The sequence below is a fragment of the Barbatula barbatula genome, assembly GCF_947034865.1.
Source record: "Barbatula barbatula genome assembly, chromosome: 3".
NCBI classification, from domain to species: Eukaryota; Metazoa; Chordata; class Actinopteri; order Cypriniformes; family Nemacheilidae; genus Barbatula; species Barbatula barbatula.
The window spans coordinates 9157136-9173345 of record NC_136764.1 but is presented as its reverse complement, the minus strand read 5'-3'; the positions used below and the strand labels follow the sequence as shown (position 1 = coordinate 9173345).

General features: G+C 38.2%; 1 protein-coding gene across 1 annotated transcript in view; it reads left to right on the top strand.

Annotated features, from left to right (window-relative positions):
• gpc5c (glypican 5c) overlaps positions 1-16210 on the top strand; it is a gene marked incomplete at its 3' end in the record, with an annotated part of 69505 nt that overhangs the window by 36796 nt on the left and 16499 nt on the right. The window contains exon 7 of the mRNA XM_079453649.1: positions 15357-15477. Within this exon, the coding sequence (XP_079309775.1) occupies positions 15357-15477 (121 nt within the window). The remainder of the gene's footprint in view (positions 1-15356; positions 15478-16210) is intronic.

The following is a 16210-nucleotide window of genomic DNA, read 5'->3' as shown; positions in this document are numbered from 1 at the left end:
ACAAACCAGTTGTTTACCATTTACACATCTGGAAACCATTCAGTCAGTTAGATCTGCTCTCTCTCTCTCTTTCTTACTCGCTTTCTTCCTCCATGTGTGGGCCTCATCCACAGATCTTCTGGATGCTAATGTTGGTCATTCTGATGTGTGTGTGTGTGATAAGTGGTCATGTGAAATAATGAAAGTCATACCCGTCCACAGTATGTGCACACACTGGGATTGAGGACACCCGACCCATTCCCATGACCCACATACATACCGCCGACCAGAACACGCACGCACACACAAGCAGGTTCTGAGAAGGTTATTGTCCTCAGTTGTCAAAAGAAAGCGTTCCTTGTGTTTTGCTAGAGGGAGGATGCTTACAAAGCTTTATTAAATAACACCCTGTTTTGGTAAACTTTAATTAGTTACGTTTAAGTTTATTAGCCCTGACAAGCTCATTTGAGGTCACCTATGAGCTCCTATTGCATATTTCAGCCTTGGTATTTTCCGTATTTCAATTATCAACCTTGTTCTCGTGTCTGTTATGTGCAACATTGAAGAACCCACGAGAGTTCGCTGTTCTGGAACGCACTTGGCAAACGCACAAAATAATCCTTATATAAGATTCTGAATTTAATTATCTGAATCATTCGGAGGGAGATTCTGGGAGGGACTCTCAGACAGTTTTAGTCCACATTTTATTCCCGGGATGCATGATTGAACCAGATCCGATAACATCACCTCTGGGCCCTTTGGATCTCGTCCACACATGGTGTTGAAAATCAGAAGTTCTTACAAGAAATGTCCAGACATTACAGGCCCTTAAGTGTCCAGGCTGCTGAACAGACATTCAGTTGGTGTTGGTCTGGTTGGATTGCTCTTGTTTTAGAGAGAAAGGGAGGGAGAAAAACAAACAGAACATCAGTTTGACAAAAGAATCTCTTGAATGTTATCATTTTGTGTTTGGCCAGACCAAAGACATTTTCCTGGCTGGATTTCGGCCATAGATTGTCATGCTAAGAATTATTGGATAAATGTTTTGTTTTTATTTGAGTGGATTGAGTGGAGAGTTCGTGCTTCTCATAACCCTGCTGAACAGACCAGCATTGTTTCCATACTTCTCCTAACTAGTTAATGCTGGTTAACCTGGCGGATCAATTTAAACATACTAACAGTATTAGTATGCATACCAAATTACCTGGCGAGCTGACTTGAATCAGACAAATATAAATGTGTTTAATCATTATATATATTTTAGTTGTGAAGGAGACCAAATTATTTTCGGGTGAACTTTTTCTTTAACATTGTTCATGTTAAAGGATTCACTTTAAAACAAAATGAAATGAATATATTTATGTAGAAACTTATATTAAGACTACATTCTGTTGTTCCTTGTTGTATCCAGCTAACTATTGCATTCATATAAATGTATAAAACCTCTACCAAAATGCATCTGCCAAACCCACATGCGTGTTTTAGAACAAGAAGAGCCATTAAGATATAATAGCATGACTCTCTGAGCAAGACACATCATTCTTTAGCAAGACTTTAAAGGGATAGTTCACTCAAAAATATAAAATCTGTCGTCATTTACTCACCCTCAGGTTGTTTCAAACCTGTATAAGTGTCTTTGTTCCAATATTTGAAAGAAATATTAGCTATTTCCAGTTCTGGGATATCATCCACTACCATAGTAGGAAAAAATATTTTATTTTTTGGTTCTGTTGAACACATAATGAGATATTTTGTAGAATTCAGGAAAACAAGGAGATCTGGGGCACCTACGACTACAATTTAATTCTTTCAACTATGATAGTCAATGAAAAGTACTAACATTCTTCCAAATATCTTTCTCTGTGTTCATCGGAACAAAGTAATTTATACAGGTATGAAATTACATAAGGGTGAGTAAATGACGACATTTTTGGGTGAACTATCCCTTTAAGCTTTCATTTGCCTCACTCACCATGCATGACAATGTAACGATAACTTCATATGCATTACATCATCTCGGATGGAATTTATAAATCAAGACCCTCCCCTTTCACACAGGACCGTGAATCAAAGGCGACATGGACAGCAAACGGTAAACGGGATGGCATATAATCAAACAGCATCTGGGAAATAAAATAAATAAGCGAGGGATCAGAATAGAGCTCCAGAGGAGATGAAAGAGATCACTTTTCCAACCCTGTCCCCGTGGGCAGATCAGAGGGCCCCGAGCAAGAGCATCTCTCCGGGAGAGACTCCTCCAGAGTACTGGCCTCAAACACACTTCCTGTTTCTCATTTTGCTCCCTTCATTAGCTGTGAGGAGAAGGGACCGAAACGGCGTATATAGGAGACAAAGAGAATAGTGTTGGTTGAAGACCAGCGTAGCATGGTCCAGTTTGTTTTAGTATAGTTCTTGTTTCCCACAGGTGGACTTTGAGTAGTTTTATTGTTGGTGAAGCTGGTGGAACACATGCTGGTCATCTGACATGACGCTCTCTCCAGCCGGGAGGAAAGAGAAAACAGGGAAGAGACGGAAGCACTAGAGACATTATGAAACAAAGGCTCATATTTGTTTTCGCAGGGTAAATGAAAGACGCGTCCCAGCGGTGTCCTTGACCCCCCCACCCCTGTTTGTATGACTCAGATACTGGTGTCATCTCGCCTGAAACATTCTCCAGACAGCTTCACCCCAACACATCATCCACCAGATGCTCCAGAAACAACATCACATCTTCTTCATGCTCACTTTAGTTTAGTGTGGGTCAAATGAACAGTGGCAGACCAAACGCACAAATTAGTTGTATTATATCTAAAATTGTCACATAAAGTTTGCGTTTTAGTGCCTCTCTCCATTGCAATTCTTAAAGGGATAGTTCACCCCAAAATGAAAATTCCACTTGCCCTCATCTCATTTCAAACCTGTATGACTTTCTTTCTACAGAACACAAAAGAAGATATTTTTAAGAATGTTAACCAAACAACATTGACAGCAATTGACTTCCATTGTGTGTACAAAGCGTTTTTTTTTTGCTTGTAAACTTTCATCAGGGCTTTTAAAGTAAACATAACATCCAAAAACTGCTTTTGTAATCATTAAATGAATTGAAAAGTGTACTTTTGTTTTAGAAGGTGGTCCTTATCTGATAAATTCAGTTTGACAGAACATCATTTAACCCCGCCAAATATCAGTCTTCTGCCCGGTCCGTTTCTGAATATATCACCCACTTTTCTAGTTTGAATCAATTCCCAGTTGCAGAAACAAGCCACACGCTTGAACTCTGAAATACATCAATACTAAAGTCAAATCTGTTGCAGCCTTTAGTTTCAACCCAGTCTCATCGCAGGTCGTGGCATATACATGAAATTTGGAATCCATTAATTTGTGTTCTTGGACACCATTTTTTCATGTCAATGAGCACAACCTTTTTTTAATGTCACTCAGAACGACTTATTTAAAATTGTAAGAGACATGACAACTAGCCCATAAACAAACTTAATATAAATTATTGTAAATAATTAATTCACGAAATGTACCTTAATTTAGTCAGGGAGTGGGGAGTTCCTAATGCCCTATTGGGGTCCCGGATCCCCCAGCTCCCCTTCAATGCGAGCACTGTTTACATGTATTTATTTATATTCATAACCTGATATCAAAAGAAGTCGTACATATTTTAGGATGTCCTCAAACCCTAAAATCACAGCTGCAAAGGTTTATTTAGCTAAAATCTCGAGTTTCACTCTGCTTTTCTTTGTTTCTTATTTTCTCCTGTAAAGCTGCTTTGGAAGAATGCACATTATGAAAGCGCTATATAAATAAAATTGAATCGAATATATATGTTTACAAATGAAAGATACAACGGATTGAAAGTCATGCAGGGTGACACAAAAAAACGTGTTGACTGACAGGAAAACAGGGGGAAATTCGTGTCAGTAAACACGAATTAAGAGATTACAGTTTATGACAATGTCACGGATTTCTGTGACGCTGTGTTGTCAATTTACGTTGATCGAGTCCTGGGAAACGACTATCCATTATAGAAAAATATATATGATATAGGAGTTTAGCACACTTTTATGCCCTCCCCTTTAATTTTCAATTAATCTTGAAGACCTTGCTTTGTTTGATGCAGACACCTTTGGTCCTCCAGCAGCAGATTTGATCAATATTTCACTTGACGTGCAGATGCCACGACAATCAGATGACAATCAGTTATTGGCTAGTTGGAATCTTGGAATATATAATGTGTGGTTTTCTTTGTAGGTGAGCACATTGAAGTCAAGTATGTAGTGGACAATCGAAAAACCTGCAATGTGACTTTTGCATCTGGCAAATATACAGTTTGGACACCTGTGGTCTAGTTGTAGTTGGAGATGTCTGATTGTGCATCTGCTTGTAATGCAGCAGCTGTCTGTGTGACTACATGTGTCATTAATCATGTGTGTCCTGTTACTCTTCACTTGCATGAACCAAAATACAGCTGAATGGTGTTTTTATGTGTGAGATTGTGTACTCCATGCATTTGGAATGGAAAGGCCTATGCATGTTGTTTTCCAACGCTGCAAGTTATTATAGTTCGCTGGAATTTCAACACATTCAAATAATATAGTTTTCGAAAACACAAAATTCAATCTGTTGCCCTCATGTCTCGGAGGGATTTTCCAGACCTGAGGACAATTAAACAAATTCTCAGACTTTCCCACAAACACACACAGTTATGCAACACACACATTCATCTTAATGTATTCGAGTATTATAGGATGATCTTTAGCAGACCGGAATTCTGCTGATATTGGTGTTCATAATTGATCCAAGTTTGTTTTCCCTTCAGGAACAATATACGTTTACACCTTTTTATACTACACGTCTGCTTTTTAAATACTGTTATTTTAACTTTTTGGCTGGTTTAAAGCAATCTCTCTTCATTCACTTTTGTTTTTAACACATTACAGATCTTTTCCCTTTTTGTTTTGTGGCACTCAAAATGAGGACATATCTCAGACTTCTGCTTTCCATAAGTAACAGTTATTATTTACTATAAACAAACTACAGGTATACAGGTTGAATAAAAACAGCAGGTATACTGTAAGCACAGAACAGAGATGTGAGGTGCTGTTGTTTTTGCAATCTATGTACTTTTTTTAGTTTAACCATATGTTTGTTGTTAGGGTTTGGCCATCTGCAATAGAAGATGGACTGTGATCATATTCAATGTAAATTCATATTTCATCAGTTGCATAACTGTCCTGATTTTCTTCCCGATACAATCATGTTGTGAATATTTGTATCGTGATTTTTTCTGCGTTTTTTTTTAGATGAGCAAGTGTGTATGCCGTCTTGAGTGAGTGCATTCTTTAAAAGCTTAGTGCTGTGTCCAAGCTTCCCATCTGTTTGAATGCCAGGTTTTAACAATGTGTTTGTGTATGAAAGTGTGTTTTATAGGTCTGGTTTTCTCTTTCGGAGATATACAGATGTGTGTCGTCACCTCTGTGTGTGTTCTGGTTTCACAAGGCGACTTAGTGTTCACATTTTTTATCTCCATCTGAGATATTTCTTCTCTCTACTAAATTCTCTCTTATTTACGTTTTCCCAGACCTGTATACATTTTGTTATTCCACAAAACACAACAATATTTGGAAGAAAGTCCATAATCAAACGGTTGCATTGCACTATTTACTGTAATGGAAGTCAATGGTGCCCCAAAACTGCTTGGTTTCTCACATTTAGCAAAATGGCATCTTTTGTGTTCAATATAACAATGAGACGTACACAGGTTTGCAACAACTTGTCGGTGAGTAAATAAAATAATAAAATAACGATAAAAAAAAATTACATTTTGAAATTAATTTTATTGCCAAACTGTCCATTTTAGAGATAAAAAACAATATCACGTGAATCATCATCATGTTTATAGCATAACTCGGATAACTTGTTGAAAAATGTTGAATAAACAATTCAAAGATCTTTTTTTTTAACTCTCATAAAAGAACAGACAGTTTTGTATACCTTTTCTAAAAGTGGCAAATATAGGCATTGACTGACTATATGTTTGTCAAGTTTTATTCTTTTATTCTTTCATGTCCTGCCTCTGTGGTCAAAACTAGAACTAGTACACTGTCCTCTGATTAAAACACACCACTTATCCTTCATTTCACTGCAAAGCATTAAAATAGAAATGTCTGAACAAAAAAGCCTACACTGCCATCTACAGGCTTAAAGCGGTACCGTATTTATATGTTTCTATGCAATATCAACAGTTATATACTGGCATTTTACAACTTGCTTCCTGTGCAGTTACCTGCACAACCAGTTGCTCGCTGTGCACGTGCATCCCAAAAGCTGCAGTTTATTAGTTTAGTTAATGTGTCTGGTTTAAAAATTCTTTAAAGCTGATTCTCTACAGAAATTACATTGTCAAGTTAAACATGTTTTATTTTCATTTTATTCAGTATCATTTTTTATTACAATTTAATGAGTCGCTTAAATGAGTGTCATCATTTTTGCGATTTGTTATCTAAGGATATCATATCAATGCATTTTAAGTGTGAATTGAATTTGTGCCTTCTATGTTGAGATTTGCGGAAATATTTCATGAAACCTCTTTTCTTGGGTACCATTTCCATACATTGCAAAAAAACAATGCACCAGTAGGTGGCAGAATAGCATCTGTAGTGTTGCAATTTGAGGAAGGTGGTTTAATTGAAAACCTAGAGCCGTAATGGTCAGACAAGAGATGGAGGTTTGCCTTTTTTTACTCTTTTTGTCTAATACAGAAACAATTCTCCTTACCTGTCCAACTGTATTTTTCTGATGAGGCTTATCTATTTATTCTGCCTATGCGCACATTTGTCACTGTGTGTCTGCCTGGCTACATAGTGAACCTCTTGATGTTTGCCTAAAGGAAGTCGGTTCTGAGCATGAGAGGTGTTTGTAGGCCTGCATATGTCAAACTCAGTGGCTGTCTGCCAAAACTGCTCTCAGTTATTACATTTTGGTCATTGAACATCTGGCATTAGCCAGTGCCAGCTTGAAACCAACAACACTGTGCCAGGAGGTTGGCATGGTGTGTGCACATCTGGACTGTTGTTACTACAAGGACAGAATTAGACAAAGATTCTCTCTCTCTCTCTCTCTCTCTCTCTCTCTCCCTCTCCCTCTCCCTCTCCCTCTCCCTCTCCCTCTCCCTCGCACACACACAAACGCACGCACGCACACACACACACACACACACACACACACACACACACACACACACACACACACACACACACACACACACACACACACACTCTATTGTATTGATTTTATGATTGATTCGTTGATTCATGGCTAATCTGTCTCACTGTGAACTTAAAGGACTGACTCCTGTTTAACATTATGTGTTGTGTGTGTCTATTTGTAAGTGCATTTCTGTCTGCTTACATCCAGCTGTGCTTATGTAGACAAGCACCTACAGTACATGTGTTTTTTTCACATCTTATTTTTTGTGCTGGTGTACTCGAGATGAGTGCATATCAAATTATAATGTTTGTGCCGCTGAAGTATTTTCTTTTGTGTGAAAGGAAGAGACAGAGAATTTAAATGCCTGGTGTTAAATAGTGTCTGGGTAAAATAGTGCTGTAGAACAACAGGGGGCAGCAAAAGAAAGTGTAATATTACAGAACAAAGAACACTAATATGCTAAACACTATAATATCACAATTTCTGCATTATATAATGTTTACAGTCACAATTTTTGAACTTCTTGTATATTTAAAAGATGTTAACTGAATGAAATAACATCCATAATGATGTCAAGTGATGATAATTAAGCATGCAACGTGTACTTGCTGCTCTTTAAAGGAATCGTTGTTGTTTAAAGTGTATTTTGCAAACTCGACAACAGGCAGTATTCAGTGTGTAGCAGACAGTCTGTGTACACCAGTATTACAATTCAAACAAATCAGAAGAAAAAGAGAAAGTCACATACTAAAACGTGGCATTGAAGGGTAGTCTCTACCGTTCAGTTTTTCCGTCTCTCTCTCACTTTTATCCCCACTCGTTCTTTATCTGTGTCATGTGTTTTAAACCCAGGACTATAGATAGAAAGAGAGAGACAGGGCACTGACATCATTTGTGGTGTATAAATGATTAGTGCATATACACGTGGTTGTATGTGTGTGTGTGTGTGTGTGTTTGTGTCAGCCAGCCAATGCCAGGCCCGTGTTTGCTTCCGAAATTCCCAAATAATTGAGAACACATCTCTGTGGATTTTCACCTCAATGCACACACACACGCACACAGGCTCATTACAGTGTTATCTGGAGCTCATTGAGTTTTCTATAGCGCTGACCCGCGCAACATTACAGCGGAAACAGTGAAAGTGTAACAGACGTTAAAAAGCGATTGAGTCCTGGGTCGAGTTCAAAGAGCAGGAAGTCGTCTCTGCAGGGGGCGTCGCCACTATCCAATTAATGTCACATTCACAGGGTCACGCACGCATGCACGCGCACACAACGTGTACATAACGTTCCTTGGACAGGCTTTTAATGTGTGTGTAAAGTTGTTTTTTGTCCTAGCTGCCCTTATATGCTTTAGGGAATGGTTTTTAAGAGTGACCATGCAAAACTGGTGACCACGTTTTGTGTGTGTGTTTAAGTGGGGGCAGATTTTGCAGTAAATGTTCCCATAAACAGCCACTTCCTTCTGTTAATTCTAAGCTAAAATGGGCTCATCCAGGAATCTCATGCTTCTTTTCCCTTTCCTGTACACTCATTCCCTTGTTAACTTGTTGTTTTTAAGTTTATAGTCTCTTTTTTGGGGTGTTTTTGGGGTAAGAGTGAGAAGGGCCGGAAATTATGCGATTTGGATTCAAACTCCTGTCGACCATGTCAGTGTCATAGCTCAGTATTTATTTTTCACTCAAGGTCAATGTTTTGCTTAAACTCAAACTCACAGAGTAAATAGTGCTATTAGTACACTGCAAAAATAACAGAAACATTGTACTTGTGTCAAGAATACGTCTGAAAGTTTATTTTTTATATTTATTTGATACTTTTTTATGTATTTATTCATTAAAGATTTTAAATGTATATTTAAAAATGAAGCAAATACAAAATGCAGATGTTTTCAGTTTTTTTTTTGAGTTTTGTATAAATGACTACTTGGGAGAAATAGACACACTCTATTTTTTATAATATTCTGGCTTTGTAATGCCTTTGAATGCCGTTGAGTTCAACATTTTGAAGCTATTGAAGATTGTAACCACGTTATAAACTGTGTGTGTGTGTGTGTGTGTGTGTGTGTGTGTGTGTGTGTGTGTGTGTGTGTGTGTGTGTGTGTTTGACTGAATGATAGGTGTGATTTTTCCACGCCCAGGCTGGTTTTCTCAGCGGAGGCAAACTTACAACCAGCCCAACACAGATAATAACAGACCAAATCTACCTTATCTTACCTCACATACACACTGCACCCTCTAGTTCTCTCTCTCTCTCTCTCTCTCTCTCTCTCTCTCTAATGCTGTTATGCTGAGTATGTTCATCAACTCCTTTGTGTAACATTGATGGAGAGAGCTATTGATAGTACATTCAATAACAACACAAGCAAAGCAAACCTGTAAATATACTACTGTTACACAATGTGAACATTTTGACTCTTGCTTTGACCCACATGTTAAGAAAAAACTTGTGTGCAATGGGCCACTACACACACACACACACACACACACACACAAACACACAGACAGCTGCTGGCCACATGGGCATCTGTCTCTGCCACTGGCAGCCACAGTCTGCTTTCCCATCATGCCTTGGGGCAGCAGACTTGGCTTAGCTGTGATCTGTGGTTTATCTCCATTGGCTCATCGCATCTTTCCGTCTCTATAGAGTTGCTTTTCTCCACCTATGTGTCTATTTTAGTCGTTTCACATCTTTTCAGGCCCATTTTGTTTGGCTCGGCTCTCGCCTCTATTGATTGGCATCAGTACCCAATGCAGATCTGTGCTTGGCAGTTGGCAACACAGCACTCGGTACCCGCAGGCTTGTTTCGTCATTGTTTTAAAGTGTTATTTATGGATCTGAACAGACTTTTTTAATTCATTGGTTTATAAACTCACAGCTTGAGTAGAAGTGGATGTGGTTTATGTCAGTGCTGTGGTCTAGCAGATGCTGTAACACATTGAACTGTGGCACATTGGGCAACGTGGCTTTGAATTTAGACATTTTGGTGAGCTGCCATGATTCACTTAAAGAGGTTGTTCACCCAAAATTGTAATTCTTACATTTTTACTCTAATGTCATTGCACAAAACCACTGTGACGTTTCTCAAAATATCTTCTTTTATTTTCCACTGAAGAAAGAGTCGCATACATGAATAAACGGGGACGCAAAGTGACATAAAACTACAAAAATAACAATCTGTGCACTGACACTGCGGCCGATTTTTTTATTCAAGTCTAAAGATTTGGCTTTAACATCTCACTTCAGATGAATGACAGTCTTCCTTAAGCGCAGATCTTTTCATAGAGTCTCACTATCCGCTGCATCCCTGCAGGCAGACTGCCATTGTCTCTGTCTTCTGAGAAAGAACCGTGAAGCACAATAGAGCCATCCGGCACTGGAGGAACGCATTCAGAGAGAGTTAGAAGACTCAGAGCTTGTAATTTACATGTCTGTGTCAAGGATCTCTTTGCCAGTTATCGTGTGCCAAACCTCTAATTCATCCCGATCAGATTTGCACATTCTCGTGGTTCTCATTCATTCCCTGAAGCCCCATTAATTACAGAGGAGCTCCGCTGTGTGCAACGTGAGCTCTCGTTTCTGTTTTCCTTGCTTTCACTCACGAATACTGTCACATTTTTGTATCCTTCTTTGTGTTTTTTAAAGAGCAAATTTGTATTATTCAGTCTGTTTATCATCCATACTTCAGTGGGTTCTTTGCAGAACCTGCTCAGGAACTATTTAAAGCCTTCGGTCATTAACTTTCCCTGTTGAGAAAAACAGCAAATGCTGGGTTAGGTATGTTTTGATGCTGGTTTGTGCTGGTTTAAACGGATCACGTGCAGGTCCTTAGCTGGTCATGTGCTGGGTTAAGCTGGTCCAGCAGAAAACCAGCACAACCAGGTCACAGCACAAACCAGCACAAACCAGCGTCAAAACATACCTAACTCAGCATATGCAGTTTTTTCAACAGGGTTGGCCTCTTTGTCGCCATCTCAGTTTGAAACATAAAATGTCAGTTATATGCAGAGTTATTTTCTTTACGTGGATGGTGCTTTGATATCAAGAATTCACATTTTTTCAAGTGAAAATGTAATTACTGAAATCCAAAACAGCAATTGTTACTAATAGAGATTCCATTCTGGATATCAAGAAAAAAATTACTCATAAAAATGTAATTGTTGATATAAAAAATTCATATCCTGAGGATGATTAAAAGCTAGTTTGGCTTGCTATACTGTCAATGTCCAGCAAAGCTTTTGCTTAAGCATGAAGCTGTCACTGAAGCTCTTCGGAGCGCAAGGTTTTTGTTATTAACAAGGGCGTTTCCAGCATCGAAGGACATCCGGGGCTTAGAAATGACGTATACGTGCATCTGACGTGTGCGACGTCGGAGGCAGGGGCGGCTATCAGTGCCAAACTCGCTTATAAAAACGAACTGGGATCCCGATCAGCACGAGCGATGGCATCAGACCTAATCAAAGCAACATCACACCGTCCTTAAGCATCCACTTCATGCAGCAGTCATCATCAGAGAAAACACCCTCCACGAAGAGCAGTTGTTTTGTTTGTTTTCCCGCTCTAACTACCCTAGAACCAATTATAACGGCTGCACTGCACATGTTCAGTGTTTTCTTATTACATTTTTTTAGAATTGTAATTTTAAAGGACGATTAAATAAAACGATGCAGACAAAATTTAAATGCGTCACACTGCTTTGATTTTTGCGTGACATCAAAGCATTGAAATTCGAAAGCGTCCAGCAAAATGCGGGACAGGTAGTCCCCCTTTGGTAATATTAAGCAGGTTTTTACTTACCCACTGTTTAATGTTTGATGATGATCACGTTATTTCACAAATTGTGTTGTATTTTTGTGATCATTTTAGTCTTATTCTTTTTTTTTCTTCTACATCTATTAATTTTGGATAAACGAAAACAACAAAAAATCACAATTAAGAGATGTTGTGATGGGTCATGACTTGTAATTGATAGTCACCTGCGGATTTTGCTAAATCTTGTCATGTCTGTTCTAGTTAGGAACATGCGGTAAAATAGACATGTGGGTTCTAGTTAGTGTAAATCATAATTCTTAAATGAACACTCAGGCCGTAATAACACGAATACTTCATCCTAACTTCATAAATGATCTTGATATCAAAGATGTCCATAATAGGGAAAATTCAAGTTGAGTACCTAAAAGGAGACATTTTTGAGTGTGTGTGTACTTAACAAGGATTCTTGCTTTTCCAACTTTCTCCTCTGTGTTACGCCCAGGGATTTAAGGTTTTCTCGATACACCATCATTAAGAACGAGTGTGTGTGAGAGACAAAGTGTGTGCTGGGCTTTGAGACATTTTATATAAGCAACATAATATAGTCTCAACTATATATGTGAGTTCATGTCTGTCTTTCTAAGACGTTTGTTTTGTTGTTTTTGAGTGTGTTTAGAGGGTGAGGTCAGTTCTACTTTAGAAATTTTAAGTGAGAGTCTGTACATCTGCTCAATGTCTAGACAGCACTAAAGCATCAGTCTCAGCTTCAAGGTCTCTCTGAAATACAGATGAATTCATCTGCAAACTATGGAATTTGCAGTCTAGAGTGTGAAAGCAAAGCTTACTGGTCGTGATTTGCATTGCTACATTTGTGAGGAACATCAAATCTAATCTAAATGGTATATATGGGATTGCATTTGTTTTTTCCATAGTCATGTGTCTTTCACATTTTACATTATAACCCCCCTAGTTTGTAGAGGTGTCATGATAGTTACAATATCATCGTTTACAACCAATTACATTTCGTGTTATTAAAGCGTTGCAATAAGACAGAAAACACTTCTGAGAGCTTATTCTGAATTTGAAGGGAGCCGTCATTGAAGTTGCCGTTGGGATTCACCACCAGTCAAGCTACTGAATTAACACATTTTGAAAGTTGAAATCAAGCAGTGTGTGTGTATGTATATACAACCTCTGTAGTGTGTAATAGACAACAGGTAGTGTTGGATGTTTAGTTGTGGATTTTTGTGTATATTATCGGTTTGCGCTGTATTTTCACGATAAGATCCTGGTGCAGAATGTGAAAATGACGAGATAAGACACTAGTTTTATGTTGAATCAAAAACAATTTTGACTAAAAATTGATATGTTATCCCAAAGCATTAGTTCATTTCATGCATTTAAATCTTATCTTTGAAATCCAATGTTGTAAAAACACCTACATCAATATGCGGTTTGCTCTCCCAGTAAGGTACAAACATTCCTTCTGTTTGTGTCTAATCGCATCTTAAAATTGGAAGATGAATAATGCATTTTTAGTGTGTGGGTTGAATGTTCACGGTTTCAGAAATAAAATTGGCAAATGTTTGTAACATCATGATAATCAGAGGCGGAGAGAACAGGTGTATTGCACTGTATTTAGATGCCCTCAGGGATTGTGGGTGTTTGATAATTGGGTGTTGGTATAACCCTGAATTTTCCTTTGTGATCTAATATTTTCTAACATTCTCAACTGTTTTTACTCTTTCCTTGGCTTTTCCAGCAGCAGTTACTGTATGTCCTAAAAAGTTGCTTCGGTTAGCGCAACAGCTACAGGCCTGTAACTCAGACGTGCACATGTAAGGAATATGTGTGTCTGCTCGTTCAGCACTTCTATAGTTTTTCCTTCAGTCTGATCTCCAACCACAACTACAAGATGTATTCACTATTGTAAATCATTACATTCACTTCAGCTACAAACTATTTATATTTAAAACTATTTATATGTCCAGTTGTGTCCTGAGCTTCAACCTCAACACACTCTCGGAGCTGTGATGTATCTCTCAGTGTCAATGCACACCAAATCTTTAGCGTCCCCAATAACAAACATCACAAACTTACCAATCAACCTCTATACACATCCTCAAGATAACCATCAACCTCAACACACCCACATCGGCAACATACACATAAACCTCAAAACACACAACCTCATCCCCAAATCACATATCATCCGCAAAACAAACACCCATAACCCCAATTTACCCATCACCAACCTCAATACACATCCTGAAGATAACCATCAACCTCGAAACACCAACATCCCCAACATACACATAAACCTCAACACACACCCTCATCCCAAAATAACCTATCAACCTCAAAACAAACACCCATAACCACAAACTTACCCACACATCCTCAACATAACAATCAACCTCAACACACACACTAAGCACTCCTTCCTCCTCAGTCTCAACCAAGAGCTTGTGCAGCTCTACTTTTCATTCTTTTCAAATCATTTTTTTCTCACTTTGCCCCTCTTTTATCTGCTGCCCTAATCCACCATTTGGTTACTGTCTTGCTTTTTTCCTCTCTCCCTTTAACTACCTCTCTCCCCCCTCTCTCTCGTATGCCACCTGACTGCATAATTTTCCTATTTGCTATCTGACTTTTCATCTAGAAGTTCAACTTTCGTGTTCGGCTTTGCTTTCGTCTTAAATAGCAAATATTGTCTGTACATTTTATTTTGCAGACGCTTTTATCCAAAGCTGTAATGATCCAGTAGTGTCCAGTCAGCTCAGACACATTCCTCAATGGCCCTTCATAGGACTCTAATTAGCCTCGCTTCTAACACTCGGCCAAAGTCATTTTTCTTCTCTTTTATTATTCCAAAGGAGTCATCTCTCACCCACCGCTTTATCAATACTATCTACACAAGCCCTCCCTTCCACACTCCAGCAATTAGACTTTATAATGTATCATTTCTGTCAGGGGATCTAGAAGTCCGAGTAATATTGATCTCTTTAGCTGTCAGAATGTAAGGCCATCCATGTCACGGTAAAGACAAACAGTGGACTGACGATTTAACTCTCCAAGGGGTCGTCGCTACCAAAGGTTGATTTTTGATGGATTAAAAAATGTATTCATTTCTAACAGAAATGCTCACAAATGGGATATTCCTGTCAGTTTTGCTTTTGGTGAAATGTAATTTGAAAATTAGGTGAATTGTCATTTTCTATAATATAAAATGCTATTAAAAAAAATAAGTTATTAAAATAAAGGTGCTTAAGGGATCTTCACAAGCATTGATGTTCCTCGGAGAAGCTTTCAGTCAAAGGTTCTGTGAATGTGAAAGAACAACTTCATTTTTTAAGAGTGTACATGTAATATGAATATACTTCTCTCTCTCTCTCTCTCTCTCTCTCTCAGTTACAATGCCAGAGTTGTGGGTGGTGGAGTTCGTGCTCAAAGACAGAATCCGGAACTAAGGGTCAGAGGAGTTGACCCTTTGATTTTGGATGTCAAAGCCAGGCTCGAACTGTTTAACCAGGTAGGACCACACCACTATTAGGGGATGATACCATACATACCTGTCACATTCCAGGAAGACAAATGTTCACTAGTAATTGGATGGATTACTAAAATTGGATTACTAATCAACTAATTTATAGACAGATGTGCCGTTCCTAAGATACCGTTCACCACCCAGTTTGAGAGATTATGTTCACGTATATCTTTTCAAAGCAAATTAGAAAGCAGGCAACCATTTATATTGACTGTTTCAATTATTATTAGTTCTGGACCAGAATCAAGCATTCCAACTGTAATAAAGACAAAATGTTTATTATTTAGACTATAGATGGCTTCATCGGACGCACGTGACTGGCCCGGAGTTAACTTCCAGTATGTGTTTGATTATAATACGATAATTTATTTTATGTGAATTGCATGACATTAAACTAAAACTTCTGAACAGTTATAGATTCTTTGTGGAGGTCTTTTGGGCCACATGAGGTTTGTTTATGTTATTGCGCAGAATGGTTGTACAAATTTTATTTGTACAAAGCTATAGATGTCCAAGATGTGTAAGTCCATGTAAGAAGCACACATTTTATTTTGTTGTTTAAATGTTTATTTTGTATAAAAAGAATCGTGCCTTCGTGCATAGTTTAATAGTCTTTATACTGTATTTTTGGTCAGCTGTATACTGTATTCTTAGACATTTTGGGGGTTTTCGAAACGTCTTTTGACTGAATTAGTGTGTTCTATTTTTATTCTGATAA